This window comes from Lethenteron reissneri, chromosome 29 (genome assembly GCF_015708825.2).
Source record: "Lethenteron reissneri isolate LAM-NWPU_2019-01 chromosome 29, ASM1570882v1, whole genome shotgun sequence".
NCBI lineage: Eukaryota > Metazoa > Chordata > Hyperoartia > Petromyzontiformes > Petromyzontidae > Lethenteron > Lethenteron reissneri.
Window position 1 is genome coordinate 55,124 of NC_083807.1, and position 17,656 is coordinate 72,779.

Genomic DNA, 17,656 nt, shown 5'->3' on the forward strand with positions numbered 1-17,656 from the left:
AATTTGCAGCTCCATTTATAGTTCAATTAGTATCGGCGCTGGGTGTCGCCAGGGCGGGTTCTTATCGCTGCCGCCAGACGCGGCGCGGAGCAGGCGGAGCGCTGCTGGGCGCGAGTGAGTCGGTGGTGGCCTCAGTGGCAGTGGCCGTGAGTCAGTGGCCGTGTCAGTGAGTGTCAGTGGCCAGTGGTCAGTGAGTGTCAGTGGCCAGTGGTCAGTGAGTGTCAGTGGCCAGTGGTCAGTGAGTGTCAGTGGCCAGTGGTCAGTGAGTGTCAGTGGCCAGTGGTCAGTGAGTGTCAGTGGCCGTGTCAGTGAGTGTCAGTGGCCGTGTCAGTGAGTGTCAGTGGCCAGTGGTCAGTGAGTGTCAGTGGCCGTGTCAGTGAGTGTCAGTGGCCAGTGGTCAGTGAGTGTCAGTGGCCGTGTCAGTGAGTGTCAGTGGCCAGTGGTCAGTGAGTGTCAGTGGCCAGTGGTCAGTGAGTGTCAGTGGCCAGTGGTCAGTGAGTGTCAGTGGCCGTGTCAGTGAGTGTCAGTGGCCAGTGGTCAGTGAGTGTCAGTGGCCGTGTCAGTGAGTGTCAGTGGCCGTGTCAGTGAGTGTCAGTGGCCGTGTCAGTGAGTGTCAGTGGCCGTGTCAGTGAGTGTCAGTGGCCAGTGGTCAGTGAGTGTCAGTGGCCGTGTCAGTGAGTGTAGTGGCCAGTGGTCAGTGAGTGTCAGTGGCAAGTGGTCAGTGAGTGTCAGTGGCCGTGTCAGTGAGTGTCAGTGGTCAGTGAGTGTCAGTGGCCAGTGGTCAGTGAGTGTCAGTAGCCAGTGGCCAGTGGCCGTGAGTCAGTGGCCGTGTGAGTGTCAGTGGTCAGTGTCAGTGAGTGTCAGTGGCCGTGAGTCAGTGGCCGTGTGAGTGGTCAGTGTCAGTGAGTGTCAGTGGCCAGTGGCCGTGAGTCAGTGGCCGTCAGTGGCCGTGAGTGGTCCCGATTGGGCTGGGGTTTGACTCTGTGGGTGTTGCAGTGGCGAGGTGAATTTGCGTGGTAGCCGTTCGTGTTGCCAAGGGGTCGGTGGGTCGTGGAGGGGGTCGCGTTGACTGCCGGCGACTGCTGCTGCTGCTGCAATGGCTCGCGAATACGACCACCTCTTCAAACTGCTCATCATCGGAGACAGCGGTGAGTGACACACCACAACAACCCCACACCACCCCACCAACAACCCCACACCACACCACCAACAACCCCACATCACACCACCAACAACCCCACATCACACCACCAACAACCCCACATCACACCACCAACAACCCCACATCACACCACCAACAACCCCACATCACACCACCAACAACCCCACATCACACCACCAACAACCCCACACCACACCACCAACAACCCCACATCACACCACCAACAACCCCACATCACACCACCAACAACCCCACATCACACCACCAACAACCCCACATCACACCACCAACAACCCCACATCACACCACCAACAACCCCACATCACACCACCAACAACCCCACATCACACCACCAACAACCCCACACCACACCACCAACAACCCCACATCACACCACCAACAACCCCACATCACACCACCAACAACCCCACACCACACCACCAACAACCCCACATCACACCACCAACAACCCCACATCACACCACCAACAACCCCACATCACACCACCAACAACCCCACATCACATCACCAACAACCCCACATCACACCACCAACAACCCCACACCACACCACCAACAACCCCACATCACATCACCAACAACCCCACATCACACCACCAACAACCCCACATCACACCACCAACAACCCCACATCACCCCACCAACAACCCCACACCACACCACCAATAACCCCACATCACACCACCAACAACCCCACATCACACCACCAACAACCCCACACCACACCACCAACAACCCCACACCACACCACCAACAACCCCACATCACACCACCAACAACCCCACATCACCCCACCAACAACCCCACACCACACCACCAACAACCCCACATCACCCCACCAACAACCCCACACCACACCACCAACAACCCCACATCACACCACCAACAACCCCACACCACACCACCAACAACCCCACATCACACCACCAACAACCCCACATCACCCCACCAACAACCCCACACCACACCACCAACAACCCCACATCAGAGGTCTCACTCCGAATCAGCCGGGTGGCATCATCTTTACATCGGCTGCGTAACGCTGCTGCTCTGTGAAAGCTACCTGGTCTGTCACTCCGCACGAAGCTTCGGATCTTCTCGGCCACGGTCATGCCCTCCCTTCTCTACGCTTGCGAAGCGTGGACCCCTCTAATGGAATATGTTCACCGGGTGGAAACATTTAGGCTGGCCTGCCTACGATCCATCCTGGGTTTAACCTACAGGATGGATTGTGTGAGGAGCTCTCAAATCCTTGAAAGATCTGGACAAAGTCCCATCGGTGAGCTCCTCCGGCAGGCAAGGCTGCGTTGGCTGGGCCATGTAGCCCGCATGCCCAGCCACCGCATGCCTAAACAGCTTTTGTTCGGCCGGATCGAGGGGGCTAAACGGACGCGGCACGGGCTAGAGAAGAGATGGAGTGATGTGGTACAGGAGGACGTGGAGCTGAGTGAGTGGGTGAGTGAGTGAATGAGTGGGTGAGTGAGTGACACGGGCTAGAGAAGAGATGGAGTGATGTGGTACAGGAGGACGTGGAGCTGAGTGAGTGGGTGAGTGAGTGAATGAGTGGGTGAGTGAGTGACACGGGCTAGAGAAGAGATGGAGTGATGTGGTACAGGAGGACGTGGAGCTGAGTGAGTGGGTGAGTAGGTGAGTGGGTGAGTGAGTGAGTGACACGGGCTAGAGAAGAGATGGAGTGATGTGGTACAGGAGGACGTGGAGCTGAGTGAGTGGGTGAGTGAGTGAATGAGTGGGTGAGTGAGTGACACGGGCTAGAGAAGAGATGGAGTGATGTGGTACAGGAGGACGTGGAGCTGAGTGAGTGAGTGGGTGAGTGAGTGAATGAGTGGGTGAGTGAGTGACACGGGCTAGAGAAGAGATGGAGTGATGTGGTACAGGAGGACGTGGAGCTGAGTGGACTTGCCGATGACTGGTACCAGCGGTGTCAAGATCGGCCTCTGTGGAGGAGGCTCGTGAAGGACGCTACTGGGCAGTTGGAGGCAGTCGCCCTCCAACAACAACGGAGGGCGGAGGAGCGACGCTCACAACAACGAGCGGATCCCCGGGTGGCTAAAGCACAGCAAGTTGGTACAGTAGGGGGCACAGGTGGTGCATCTACCAGTAGTCATCACAGTCGGCCAACCCGTGGCACCTGCAGGGTCAGTCCCGAGACCTCCTGTCAGCAGCGAGCCTCCCGACACTTCACGTGGCAGCCTCAAAGTGCACCTAGCCTGGCACAGGCGTCGTGGCGACGTCACTGCCACTGAGTGGCGAATGGTGGCTGTCTTGGTGTTGTCAACGTGGTTGTAGTCTTAGCGCAGTGCCGTGTTGAAGTCGAGGCCCGTGCTGGGGGTGAACAGGAAGCTGCTGTACTTGGTACAGTGCTGTGTAGACTGCTGACACTGCGCGGTGGTTTGCTCTGCGCCACTCACACGGCGACACCAGCGGCTTTAACACTCCGCCACGAGACGCGATCTCCTGCTCGCACTACCCACCAACACGCAGCAGCGATGGCAGGAGAATAGGCGTTTACCATTATCCAGCAATAACACGGGGGCTGTGCAGAGGGTGAAGACGCCAAATAGACACCCGTGGCATCAAGTCTGCATTAACCACACAAGCATGTGGTCAGACATGGCTCTGATTATATATTACATGCACGGAGTGTGGTGCAGGTGTGTATGGTACATGAACTGTGTGTGGAACAGGTGTGTATGGTACATGTACTGTGTGTGGTGCAGGTGTGTATGGTACATGTACTGTGTGTGTTGCAGGTGTGTATGGTACATGTACTGTGTGTGGTGCAGGTGTGTATGGTACATGTACTGTGTGTGGTGCAGGAGTGTATGGTACATGCAGGGTGTGTGGTGGAGGTGTGTGGTGCAGGTGTGTATGGTACATGTACTGTGTGTGTGTTGCAGGTGTGTATGGTACATGTACTGTGTGTGTGTTGCAGGTGTGTATGGTACATGTACTGTGTGTGGTGCAGGTGTGTATGGTACATGCATGGTGTGTGGTGCAGGTGTGTATGGTACATGTACTGTGTGTGTGTTGCAGGTGTTATGGTACATGTACTGTGTGTGTGTTGCAGGTGTGTATGGTACATGTACTGTGTGTGTTACAGGTGTGTATGGTACATGTACTGTGTGTGTGTTGCAGGTGTGTATGGTACATGTACTGTGTGTGTGTTGCAGGTGTGTATGGTACATGTTCTGTGTGTGTGTTGCAGGTGTGGGCAAGAGCAGCTTGCTGCTACGTTTCTCAGATAACGTCTTCTCAGGTGAGCCGGCACTTTCAATACACGAACCACGCAAAGACAAAGATTCCCCCTTGTAGCCTTGAACAGACTGGGGGCAAGTGCTGTTAGCGAGTAGCAGCAACTCATGAAGGGCGGCACGGCTCACGAGGGGGTGGGTGGCCAGCATCACGCCTGGCCGCCTTTGTCTCTCCAGTGGCGACGTTTATACACAGCACCAGGTACTCATTTGAGGCCGAGTCAACCTAGAGGAGGCCCACGGACCGGTTCAGAAAATCGTGAGCGGAAATATAACTCTGGTTCGTATCCCAGCGCGCTAAGCACTGCACCACCACTCCCACACAATGACATCCCACACAAGCCCCGATACGCACACAATCACACACACACACAAACTCAAGATCTGATAATAAGTCGTTCCATAACCGCACACACACAATCGTGCACTCACACCCACTCTATAATAGCACACACGACCACGCAGGCATGCAGCCACGTGTCTGTCAGATGCAGGAATCTAAGGAGGATTGAACCTGGATCAGTGGCGTAATTACATTATCAGTGGCATGGTAACTACATTATCAGTGGCGTAGTAACTACATTATCAGTGGTGTAGTAACTACATTATCAGTGGCATGGTAACTACATTATCAGTGGCGTAGTAACTACATTATCAGTGGCGTAGTAACTACATTATCAGTGGCGTAGTAACTACATTATCAGTGGCGTAGTAACTGCATTATCAATGGTGTAGTAAGTACAATATCAGTGGCGTAGTAACTACATTATCAGTGGCGTAGTAACTACATTATCAGTGGCGTAGTAACTACATTATCAGTGGCTTAGTAACTACATTATCAGTGGTGTAACAACTACATTATATCAGTGGCATAGTAACGGCATGACCAGTGGTGTAGTAACGACATTTTCAGTGGCGTAGTAATGACGTTATCAGTGGCATATTAATGACGTTATCAGTGGCATAGTAACGACATTATCAGTGGCATAGTAACTAACATCTATGACGAAGTACCGAAAGTAACCAGGGTCGTAGTAACTGCGTTATCATCAGCTCAGGGGGTGCAGCAATCGGTCCCGTGGGGCCCCCAATGTTGTGATTTGTCTCTTGGCGGCGGCTGCACCTCGAGGCTGTTGGTGTCACAGCCCGTCTTGCCCCCATCGCGTCGTCGTCGTCACGCTCACGGTCTTGAACATGTATCGCTGTAGGGGAACGCTCACGGACTTGAACATGTATCGCTGTAGGGGAACGCTCACGGTCTTGAACATTCATCGCTGTAGGGGAATGCTCACGGTCTTGAACATTCATCGCAACCCAACTTCACTCACCCACATTGACCAGCGTGGTGAAGTATGGATGAAAGAGCCCTCCTTGCCTGCACAGCATGGGAGTAGGGAGTCCCTCATCCAGCAGTGGAGGATTTACAAACTGGCTGTGCACGCACAATTCCACACACAAACACAACACGCATTCAATCACAACGACCTCCATCACACACACACAACATACGCTCAGATACAGACCCTTGCACACAAAGCACATACACACTGCATGAGCCAGTGAGCATAGTGACTCAAATGTATTGACCTTTATACAGACCCACACCTTCAATTGCAGTGACAAAGACAAATGCAAAGATCCGCCGTGTAGCCTTAACAAACTGTTGGGGCAAGTGCTGTTAGCGAGTGCTGTCACCTATGAAGGCCTCGAGGGGGGTGGGTGGCCAGCACCGCGCCCGGTCGCCTTTGTCTCCCCGGTGGCGATGTTTACACACCGCACCAAGTACTTATTTGAGGCTCAGTCGACCTAGGGGAGGCCCAGGACCTATTCAGATAATTGTCACCAATGTTGGCCGTGAGCGGGAATTGAACTCGTGTGGCCGGGTTCGTGGCTAACCGCTACTGCTGCACTACCGCTTCACACTCGCACCACCTCGGTGTACTGCTCAACACAACTTCACAGTGACGCAGCGACGCACGTCTATGGTTATATATAGTGACACACCTACACAATCACTCGCACACACCCACCCTCGCCTAAATCTAAGTTTATCTCATCCAGTCAGACTGACAACCTTGTCACTGTCAAGGCGTCAAGTTTGTGGCGTTAATGATACGGCAACTGTGAGGCAAGTCACATGTAAACATTGGACTCCTAGCCGTCAAATCAACAAGCCTCGCTGCTCAAACATCATCCCTTGGGCTGGCATTCTACTTCCATTGGAGACAAGACAGCGGTGGAAATTCCACATTCCCAGACTATCCATTGGATGATGACTGTTGACAGTAGAGGGATAGTGATGATGGTGATACTATTGATTATGCTGATAACAGTGATGATGTTGATGGTGATGATACAGCAGTGATGATGGTGGTGATGTTCCTGATGATCATAGTGGTGATGGTAGCGATGTTGATAATGATAATACAGTCGTGATTTTACGATGGGAGTGATGTTAATGATAGTACAGTAGTGATGTTCCTGATGATAATTTTGATATTGATGTCCAATGACGATTACGGGGATGATGATGGTGATGATAATGGGGGTGATATTAATGCAGAATGATGGTGTGAGTCACCCCTGACCAAGATTTGAACTCCGCGACCTTTCTATTGAGCCGAGCACTTTGACCCACGGAGACCTGATTGGACATGTGCGCCGTTCACTCGTGGCGTTTAGATTGCATCAAAACCACGCGATCATCATTGTTATTATTTGCCTTGGAAATTTCTTCTGCAGTACGCACCCAAAGGAGAACGGACACAAGGCAACTCTGGCCGGGTAGTCCCAGTGTTGAACGATGTCACGCGATCTTTAACATCAACCCGTCAAGCGGACTGCGTGTGTAGTTGTAGTTACGGTTAAAGCACCTAACAGGTAATGCCCATAGAGCTATGTGGCTCTTTTCAGTTGCGACCTGGCCATAATTGTTAGCTTAATGAAGTGGCTTATCATCATCACGTGGAAATTTATAGCAGCCATATACTCTAAACGCGTGGCGATGTTGATTCTCAATGTGGAGTGAAAAACCGGAGGACCCGGAGACAAATCCACGTGCCCACGGGGGGGAGAGAACTCCAAATACACAGCAGCAGCAGGCGTCGGGGTCGGGATTGAACCCACGTCCTCCTGTGTACCAGGTGAGGTAGTTAACATCTCCTGGCCACCGTGGTGCCCCTGCAGTAATAACCAGGGCAGCCACCAGATTGGAACCGCGAGCCACGAGCAGAGTGAGGCACTGCTCTGCGAGCATTCCGAATGCCCTGGGTGTCTCGTGGCGCGACCCCGATCGCGCGTTTGGAGTATCGTTCCCAAAACGAACGAAAAGTGTTCTCCATTCGCCATATTACTGCACGCGGTTTTTCTGCTTGACCTTTTGACCCGTGCGACTCGGTGACCCTGCGATGACGTGACCCCCAGGTAGTCACATCACGACCATCGGGGTCGACTTCAAGATCCGGACGATGGACGTGGGCGGGGAGCGCGTAAAGCTGCAGATCTGGGACACGGCAGGGCAGGAGCGGTTCCGCACCATCACCTCCACGTGAGCGCCATCACCGACACAGTCGCCCGTATCGGCACGGTCGCACATATCCGTACCGACGGCAGCACTTGCCCCGCAGTCTGTTGAAGGCTGCACGCGTGGTGACCTTTGTGCGCGTGTGTGCGTGCGAGCAGGTACTACCGCGGCACGCACGGCGTGATCGTGGTGTACGACGTGACGAGCGCAGAGTCGTTTGTGAACGTTCAGCGCTGGCTCCAGGAGATAACGACCAACTGCGAGGACGTCTGCCGCATCCTCGGTGAGCACGGAAACACGGAAACCTCACGATTCGCAAACTCTCTTAAATGTTTACCAAGTGAGCTGTCTAGCTCCTTTTCAGACAAGTCACCTGAGCCACAAGTGAGAGCGCAACAAAGCAGCTTACCATCATCGCGTTGAAATCGTTTATAGCAGCCAAATATTCTAAACACACGTCAATTCTAAATGTGGAAGGAAAAAACCATAGGACCCGGAGAAAAAAATTCAAGAGCTACCTGCTAAAAATATAATATATATCATGTAAATATATATTACAGACTATATAAATTGTATGTGGGCATGAAGGTGGTGCCGTACTCTGGCTTGCCAGGGGAAGGCAGTACAGAAAAGTGCCGAATAATCTCACCTGTCCCTTTGGTGTGGGATAGAGCGTTGCCCCCTCGCACACACACGTGGGTTTCCTGCAGGTGCTCCGGCTTCCTCCCACTTGTATAATAGACTTAAGCTTTCCTGGATAAATAAGCAATTATGCTTCAGTCATCTTTGTTCGTTAATATTCTGGAATTGGGTATTTGTGTATAAAGAAGCAAACGCACAGAATTTCCTGAATTTTAGATGCACTTTGTGGCTAATTGGGGCCTAGACCGAACTGTGCTCCCTGCCTCCACCAAATGGCCCACACTACCGGGGAGACGGAGATAATGACGATCGCTCTGTGGGTGTGGGTCGGTGTGTGTGGGTGTGTGTGTGTATGAGCATGTGTGTGTGATGGGTACAGTAGGGGGCACAGGTGGTGCATCAGCCAGTCATCTCAGTCAGCCAACCCATGGCAGCTGGGTCTGTCCTGTGACCTGCCAGCGGGCGTTCGACACTTCACGTGGTCTTAACGTGCACCTAGCCTGGCACAAGCGCTGCGGTGATGTCACCGCCACTTAGTGGCGAATGGCGGTTGTTGTTGTTGTTGATGGGCGCCGATACAGGTCGGGGTAGTGCTGCGCTCCGAAACCCACACATGGCCAACATCAGTAATTATTATCTGAATTGGTCCTGGGCCTCCCCTAGGTCGACTCGGCCTCAAATGATTACCTGCTGCGGTGTGTAAACATCGCCACTCGGGAGACAAAGTGCGGCCGGGAGTGGTGCTGGCCACCCACCCACCCCCTCGTGCGTCGTGCCGGCCTTCATAGATGCTACTCGCTAACAGCACTTGCCACAACAGCCTGCTAAGGCTACGCGGGGATCTTTATGATGGGCGCTGTCTCTCTCTCTCTCTCTCGTCGCTGTGCGAAGTGGGAAACAAGGACGACGACCCGAACCGGAAGGTGGTGGAGACGCAGGACGCACGCCGCTTCGCGGAGCAGATGGGGGTGCGACTGTACGAGACCAGCGCCAAGGACAACATCCACGTGGAGGACGTGAGACGGGGGGACACACGGGGAGAGGGACACGGGGAGAGGGGGACACGTGGAGAGGGACACGGGGAGAGGGGGACACGTGAGATGGGGGGACACACGGGGAGAGGGACACAGGGAGAGGGAGACACGTGAGACGGGGGGACACACGGGGAGAGGGGGACACGGGGAGAGGGGGACACGGGGAGAGGGACACGGGGAGAGGGGGGCACAGGGAGAGGGACGTGGGGAGAGGGGGACACGTGAGACGGGGACACGGGGAGAGGGGGACACGGGGAGAGGGGGACACAGGGAGAGGGACACGGGGAGAGGGGGACACGGGGGAGGGGGACACAGGGAGAGGGAGACACGGGGAGAGGGGGACACGGGGAGAGGGGGCACAGGGAGAGGGACACACGGGGAGAGGGGGACACGGGGAGAGGGGGACACGTGGAGAGGGGGACACGGGGAGAGGGGGACACGTGGAGAGGGGGGACACGGGGACAGGGGGAGATGGGGACACGGGGAGAGGGGGAGAGGGGGACACGGGGAGAGGGGGACACGGGGAGAGGGGGACACGGGGAGAGGGGGAGAGGGGGACACGGGGAGAGGGGGAGAGGGGGACACGGGGAGAGGGGGACACGGGGAGAGGGGGACACGGGGAGAGGGGGACACGGGGAGAGAGGGACACGGGAGAGAGGGACACTGGGAGAGGGACACACGGGGAGAGGCGGGTGGAGACATGAAGAGAGGCGGGGGAGCGATATGGAGGCAGATCGGTGGGACAGAGATGTGGGGAGATGTGGGGAGAAGCAGAGAAGAGAGGTGAGCTAAGCGCATGGAGAGGTAGGGGAGAGATGCTGGGCAGAGAGAGATGGGCAGGGAGACGTGGCGTGGTGGGATCGAGACGAGACACGGGCATCCCAGGGTTGTTGAGGTCACGCTGATACACAGACAGGTAGAATCCGAGGGAGATTTGAGAAGGCAAGATTGTGATACGAGAATGGCATAAGAAAAGGTTTGATCAAGTGGGTAAGGTACACACATCCACAGCAATGAACGGGATAACACGAGACGGGTTTTGATGTGGCATGGCAGTCGGGGAAGATACGAGGTTCCGGAGTTATCGGGAGACGCAGGAAGGTGTTATGAGAAACGAGTGGTGGGGGGGGGGAGATAGGAGGGGGAACGTACGGGGGGAAGCAGCGTGGGAGTCTCGTGGTGAGTAAACTATTTTGTATTTTACCAGGTGTCGGCCACACTGTGCTCTGTAGCTCTTTGTCAGAAGCGGCGTGCCCATCACAAATGATAGCTCAGCCAAGCGGCTCATCGTCACGCGGACATTAAAAGCAGCAGCACATTCTCTAAATGCGCGTTGACGTCGATTCTATTTGATTTGACGTCCGCGCTCGTTCTGTCCGCCGCCAGATGTTCAAGGCCATCACGGACCTGGTGCTGCGGGCCAAGAAGGAGAACCAGGCCCGCATGCAGCAGCGGGCCGCCGGCGACGTCGTCAAGATCGGCCGCTCCTCGGGACGCAGCCGCGGGAAGTGCTGCTGAGCGTCTCTCGCCGCTCGCTCGGCCTCGCGGCCTCGCGGCCTCGCGGCCTCATGGCCTCACGGCCTCGCGGCCCGACCTCGCGGCCTCGCGGCCTCGCGGCCCGACCTCGCGGCCTCGCGGCCTCACGGCCTCGCGGCCCGACCTCGCGGCCTCGCGGCCTCACGGCCTCGCGGCCCGACCTCGCGGCCTCGCGGCCTCACGGCCTCGCGGCCCGACCTCGCGGCCTCGCGGCCTCACGGCCTCGCGGCCCGGCCTCGCGCGGGGAAGGGGCGGGCGGCGGTTCGGGGGAACTGCTTGGGTGTCGGGAGTCCGCGGGAGAGGTTTCGGCGGAGGGGCTGAAGGGATGCGAGCAAACGGGGAGGGGGGTGGGGATCGGGGCAGAGGATTGGGGCAGAGGAGGCTCTTGAAGCTCAAGATGGCGGCGCGGTGATTTCGCGACTAAACCGCACGACGGCAAACGCTAGGCGTGCCTTAGTTTGGCTCGATGAGCCACGAGGCTGTCGCAGATTGAGCATCGTCGTTGACCCGGCTGCCGACACGGGAGTGGGGGGGGGGTGTAGGCAGGAGGTTGGGGGCCAGCCGCGACTCGGCGGTGGATTTTTGTTTCTTTTCCCATCGCCCCACGAGCCGCCCCCCGTCCTCCAAGCATTCTCGTTTTGTCGTCTTCGTCGTCGTCGTTTGTATCGGGGGTTGTCGGGCGGGGGGTTCGCAGGCAAGTTTGCCAAAAAGATAAAATAAGAATGGTAATTTGAGAAACGTGAAATGAGTTGAGAGACATTTTAACCGTGAATTTGGGAGGAGTGCAGAACTTAACGAGACGGGGAGGGCACTTTGTGCGCGACGCGCCGTTAGCCGTACTGTACATAACCCTTAGACGTACTGTACATAACCGTTGCTGCGCGCAAATTGCACTTTTCAACCGATGCCAACTCCGCCGTACAAATGTCCAATTTTGTTGAGAAAATAAATAAAGAGACTTTTTATCAGCACTCAAATCGTAAAAGTCTTTTGTCGTTTTTATCGCAGACTCCACGCCAGGGAGAATATAAACAAAATAACTAATTCTCCCCTTGCCGTCTTGAAAATTCACGTGGCCAGGTGGGTTCACAATGGCCATGTCAGAGCCACTGTGAATCCCATATTTAAGCCTTAAGGGCTGAGCCTTAAAACTAAAGAAAAAAACTACTTTTTTATTTTACCAGGTACAGCCCACAGCTTTGTCGCTCTTGTTCAGAAGTGACATGGCCGCCACAAAGGATAGCTCAACAAAGTGGCTTATCACGTGCACATTTATAGCAACAGACAAATCTTTTAAACGCGTGATGATGTTGATTCTAAATGTGGAGGGAAAAACCGGAGGACGCGGAGAAAAATCCACGCTACCACAGGAAGACGCAAAATATCCAACAGGGTCGAGATTGACCCTACGACCTCCTGCTTACAAGGCGAGGTAGTAAACATCTCGCCACCACGGGACTCATCTATCCCACAGGGTTATTCTAATGGCCAGGACACCCATCCCAGTGTTGCTGGGACACCGTAGGTTTGAACCCCAGGGGCGAGGAGCTCTGGGCGAGGGCGATGAGACGGTGGCCGTGTCACAGCCACGGAGCCAGCGGCCGCCTCTCCGTGCACCCCCTCCTCGTGCGCCTGTGGGACAGGCTCGGTGGGACAGGGTTGGTGGGACAGGCTTGGTGGGTCAGGGTTGGTGGGACAGGCTTGGTGGGTCAGGCTTAGTGGGTCCCACGCGGATTTGGGAAATTCCCGAACTCTCCGCTGCTCGGGAAGACGCCAGCGTGAACGTGGGATCACGAACCCGTCTGTGCGGACCTTGCCTTCGCGTTAGCCCCTCGTGCATGAGGTTTCCGCCCAGGCTCTCCGTTTCTGTCTCCGACACGCTTGAGAAATATTTGTTCACGCAAACAATAATCTGGAAAAAATCGGCCGAAAAGTCGAGAAAGTTGAATTGGATGTTTATTCAGGAATACCTCGGCGAGCCCCAATGGTGAGAGCGGCAGCTGCAACGCGGCGCTGTCGGGATTCAGGAGGTGGGCGGCGCGAACCGCACGTCTCGCCGCGTGGGAGTTGAAGGATTCTTGGATTCTCCCCCCCCCCCCCGCCTGTGGCCTAGGGCACTGTGGGCCATGTCAGCGTGGATCACCACGCGCCCCCATTGTGTCGCTGTGCTTCCTCCCCCCCCCACACAGACATCCCTGTTGTCCATCCCTCTGGGCCCACCGCCTCGTCCCTCGGCACCAACACTGTCCACGCGTGACATCATTACGCACACATCACACCTCCCCACCACCATCATCGCCTGTGCACGCCGCAGTCCATCGGCGCAGGGTCGCGTGTGGCGCGCTCAAGTGTGTGGGGGAATCGTTGCAGGCCACAACGATCTCTGCCGTGATCTGCCAACCCCTGGGTGGATTCCTGTCGCCCCCCACTCGGTGTGGGCGACCCCCACCACGACGAGGGCCATGCGAGCGGCAGGGCTGGGAGGGGGGCTGGGAGGGGGGCTGGGAGGGGGGCTGCTCGCTCCAGGCACTTCTCAGCAGAGTTGGCAGCAGCAGCTCGCGGCCAGAGCCGTCACTTTGAGGAGGGTGCAGCGGAGTGCAGCGGCGACAAACGAAGACGAGATGGCGACTTGCAAACCGCCTCGTCAGAGGACTCCATCTGTTTATCGTGGTGGTCGATGGTTGGTGATCGTGATGTTCGTGGTGGTGATGGTTGCTGGTGGCGGTCGTGGTGGTGATTGATAGTTGGTGGTCATGCTTGGTGATGGTGGTGGTCATGGTTTGTGATGGTGGTCGTGGTGATGGTTGATGGTGGTGGTCGTGGTGATGGTTGATGGTGGTGGTGGTGCTAGGCGGGGGCCCCAGCCAGGCTGCTGTGCGGTGCTGGACTCGTGGGGGCTTCCCTCCACTGGCGGCTGCTTGGGGCCTGTTGGGAGAAACGTCTCCACATTCCTGTGGCGGGAGCCAACTTCCGCGCTGGGAAGGTGGAATTCCCACCACTGGGCTCACTCATGGGCTGCTGACGGATGAGCGCCCTCCACCACCCCCACGATGTGGCTGAGACGCATCGCGCTTAGGGGGTGGAGTGGTGGCACAGCGGTTAGCACACAGCAGACTCCCCCCCCCCACACCCCGGTGAGCGGCTACCATCAGTGGCGAGCGACATCCCAAGTGGACCTGGGCCCTCCCCCCCCCCCCCTTCAGCCACCCTCACCGACCGGCGTGGTGAAGTATGGTCAAACAACCCCCGTGACCGAGGCAGCGGACAGGACTTCATCGCCACTCGGTTGGCCAAGAACCCCCCCCACCTCCCCGTCGGTGTTGTTGCCGTCCCCAGAATTTACGTGAAGCCGGCAGTCGAACAACCCCGTGGTGCAGGGCACGAACCGTGGCATCGGCTCGTTTCGGCATTTACTCAACCGCAGCAAGCCTCGTGGTGTGGCCGACGTCGACCCACCGGCTAGAACGTCACAGCTTCACGAGCCAGGTGACGCATCAGTCGTCGTGGGAGGGGGGATGGGTATCGCTGTAATGATCGATGTCGCTGCATCTGTGAATGGGGGTATGCTCCCTTCTGAGTGGTGGCCACAGTCTCTCCGCACGCTGCCCACAGACAGTTTTCGACTTTCCACCTGTGCAGTAAGTCGACAGCGCGCAGTCACCGCTCGTGACGGTCACCTGCAGCAATAACCGGAACGCGAGTCGCGTGCGGAGTCACAGGAGCAGTCCCAGCCGACACCATCTCGCACTCGGACCCAGCAGAGGCGTCGACCTTTATTTAACCACTCGAGGGCGCGGCCGGCCTCCCCAACGGTGCTCGGTGCGCTGCCCACTCGCTCCGTGCGCTGCCCACTCGCTCGGTGCGCTGCGAGGGAGCCACGCCAACATCGACATCCGAGACGTCCAGCCGGTGACACCGCCACCACCAAAACAACAGACAAAGATCCCCCTGTGTGGCATGTGCTGTTGGCGGACAGCACCTATTAAGGCCGACACGGGACACGAGGGGGACGGGCGGCCAACAACGCGCCTGGCCGCCTTCGTCTCCCCAGCAGGGTGACGTTAACACACCGCACCAGGTACTCATTTAAGGCCGAGTCAACCTAGGGGAAGCCCAGGACCGGTTCAAATAATCGCCAGTGGTGTTGGTGGCCCCGAGCGGGAATCGAACCCGGGTCGTTGGGTTCGTAGCACAGCACGCCGACCGCTGCACCACCACCAGCACCACCACCAGCACCAGCACCACCACCAGCACCACCACCAGCACCAGCACCACCAGCAGCACCACCACCCTCTATTGGCAAAGGTTTCTGCCAATGTTGCCAACTGGACAACACCACCATGTGTTTCAAATTAACAGCTCGCACCTTGCAGAGAATTTACCGCAGGACAAAACATCCCCCCCCCCCCCCCCCCCCCCGTTGTTACTCAGATGTCCGGGCAAGGGCCGCCAGGCCTGGATTTGCCAGGCGTCGCTTTTGGAACATCATCCGTTCGGTTTTTCTGAGCTCCAATCGACTTTCGCTGACGATTTTATTTTGTTTAAACGCTTTTTTAAACAATTTATTTTTAAATCACCATTGCCCCTCATTCCCTACAATTTCAGGAATTGAGATCTAAATAACACAAAACCACAAGGCCTAGAAAACAGGACGAGTTGTACATTAAACCACTTCGTCGTCATTTTTCTGTTTTATATCTTAAACCGCGTTTCCCTACGAACGCAGCATTATGAAATCCCCGTGTCAAAGGTGACCCCAGAATGTTGCTGGGTCCAGAGTGAAAGTTCTTGGGTCAAGGGTTATGTATTGAAGAGGCAGTGTGTGTGTGTGCGCGTGTCCGTGTGTCCGTGTGCGCGCTATCCCTTGACCCGCGTGAGGCTGCCAGTTCGCGTTCGAACCGCGACAGATTCCCTCCGGGTTCCACTACCCCCTCACTTCTCCTCCCCCTCCTCTCCTCCTCACCCTTCGGATGGTGGCGGTGGAGTCCGAGTTACGGACGCCACCAGTCCGGGAATCGACTTGTGCCGATTTCTGGTGGCGTTGTGCTGCGCAGTGCTGACAGACCAAACGCCGAGAAATGTGTCCAGGGTTTGCTCTGAAGGAGAAATTGTGACAACGCTAATTGGGAGCGGACATCGGGAAAGTGCGCAAAAGGGACCGTGTAAAGTCTGTTTCACATTCGGCGTTGCGACGGACGTCATGGTTGGAGTGCGAGACTCGCGACCAGGTAATAAGATTATATACGCGGGCGCCAGTAGCCATAAACCACCACCACCATCATTCCTCCGGGGTGGAATTGCCACCTCTGTTGGTAATCCTGAAATCCAGTTGTGGAAATTCCACATTCTTAAAACAGGGGCCAGTCTCTCCGGCAGGACAGTCGCAGCTGAATCCCCACAGAGCGAGTTCTTCCCGTTTCGGTCGATGGCGGAGGAATTAAGATGACGATGATCATAATGACGAGAGCGATGAAATCATGATGACTGTCATTGATTGTGATGATCATGAGAATTAAAATGGAAACAAAGGATGTGGTGAGAAGTTGCCTTTTCGCGATTTAGCCCCCTGGGATTTGAGGAACTCTCACGGTTGCGTGCTTTGCGATTCAAGAATCAAATATTTGTTTTTCCACCGTCGAATATAGCGCCTCTCGTGGCTGCAGCCGTCACGTGACCCCGAGTGACACGACGCCCCGAAGGTGGAACGTCACATAGCGCGTCAGCAGCAGCAGCGACGACTCCGACAACGATGATCGTGACGATCGCAATGCTGGTGATCAAGGCAACAGTAGCGACGAAGATGATGATGATTGTGGTGAAGACGGCCGTTGATGGTGGTGATCAAGACGACGTGACAATTATGACGACATTGGCGGTGGTGTTGATGGATTCAGAACTCCGTGGCCGAAACCACCGGTGGCGAGGAAGAAGCAGGAAGAGGAGCGGCAGAGGTCGGAGGAGGATGAGGTCGGGGAGAAGGAGCAGTGGGAGGTGGAAGAGGGGTGGGAGGAGGAAGAGGGGTGGGATGTTGAGGAGGAGTGGAAGGTTGAGGAGGAGTGGGATGTTGAGGGGTGGGAGGAGGAGTGGGAGGCTGAGGAGGAGTGGAAGGTTGAGTGGGAGGAGGAGTGGGAGGTTCAGGAGGAGCGGGAAGAGGAGTGGGAGGTTCAGGAGGAGCGGTGCTCGTGCCGGCGGGCGGGCGAGGCCGTCACGTGAGGATGGTGTCGTCGATGTGCTCGGCGGGCTCCGGCTGGCTGGCCAGCTTGCGCAGCGAGCGCTTGCAGCAGTCGTTGAGCAGCTCCAGGCTCGTGGGGTCCAGCTCCTTGGACATGGCCTAGAGGGAGCGACAGCGAGTGAGGACGGTGTCTCCTCGCCCGGTGATAATCTCTTCTTCCGGTGAGAAGTTCCTCACTCGGTGTATCACCGGTGGTGGTGGTGCTGGTGGTGACGGTGGTAATTGTGGTGGCGGT

At 56.3% G+C, this 17,656-nt stretch overlaps 2 protein-coding genes across 4 annotated transcripts in view; one reads left to right on the forward strand and one right to left on the reverse strand.

Moving 5' to 3' along the window:
- The first annotated feature begins 200 nt into the window (after nucleotides 1-200).
- RAB35 (RAB35, member RAS oncogene family) lies at nucleotides 201-12,157 on the forward strand. Of its 3 annotated transcripts, XM_061562224.1 has the most exons (8): nucleotides 202-580; nucleotides 779-1,148; nucleotides 4,409-4,459; nucleotides 7,878-8,001; nucleotides 8,136-8,260; nucleotides 9,511-9,635; nucleotides 11,040-11,202; nucleotides 11,425-12,157. In XM_061562224.1, exons 2-7 carry the CDS (start codon nucleotides 1,097-1,099, stop codon nucleotides 11,169-11,171), a joined length of 609 nt encoding a protein of 202 aa, XP_061418208.1. In that variant the 5' UTR covers nucleotides 202-580; nucleotides 779-1,096; the 3' UTR covers nucleotides 11,172-11,202; nucleotides 11,425-12,157. The 3 variants fall into 3 exon arrangements, with proteins under 3 accessions (XP_061418209.1, XP_061418208.1, XP_061418207.1); XM_061562225.1 differs by having other exon boundaries at nucleotides 201-1,148; nucleotides 11,040-11,210; XM_061562223.1 differs by having other exon boundaries at nucleotides 202-1,148.
- Nucleotides 12,158-14,931: 2,774 nt separating this feature from the next.
- GCN1 (GCN1 activator of EIF2AK4) overlaps nucleotides 14,932-17,656 on the reverse strand; it is a 51,782-nt gene continuing 49,057 nt past the window's right edge. The window contains exon 57 of the mRNA XM_061562226.1: nucleotides 14,932-17,520. Coding sequence (XP_061418210.1) covers nucleotides 17,395-17,520 — 126 coding nt within the window. The 3' untranslated portion in view covers nucleotides 14,932-17,394. The remainder of the gene's footprint in view (nucleotides 17,521-17,656) is intronic.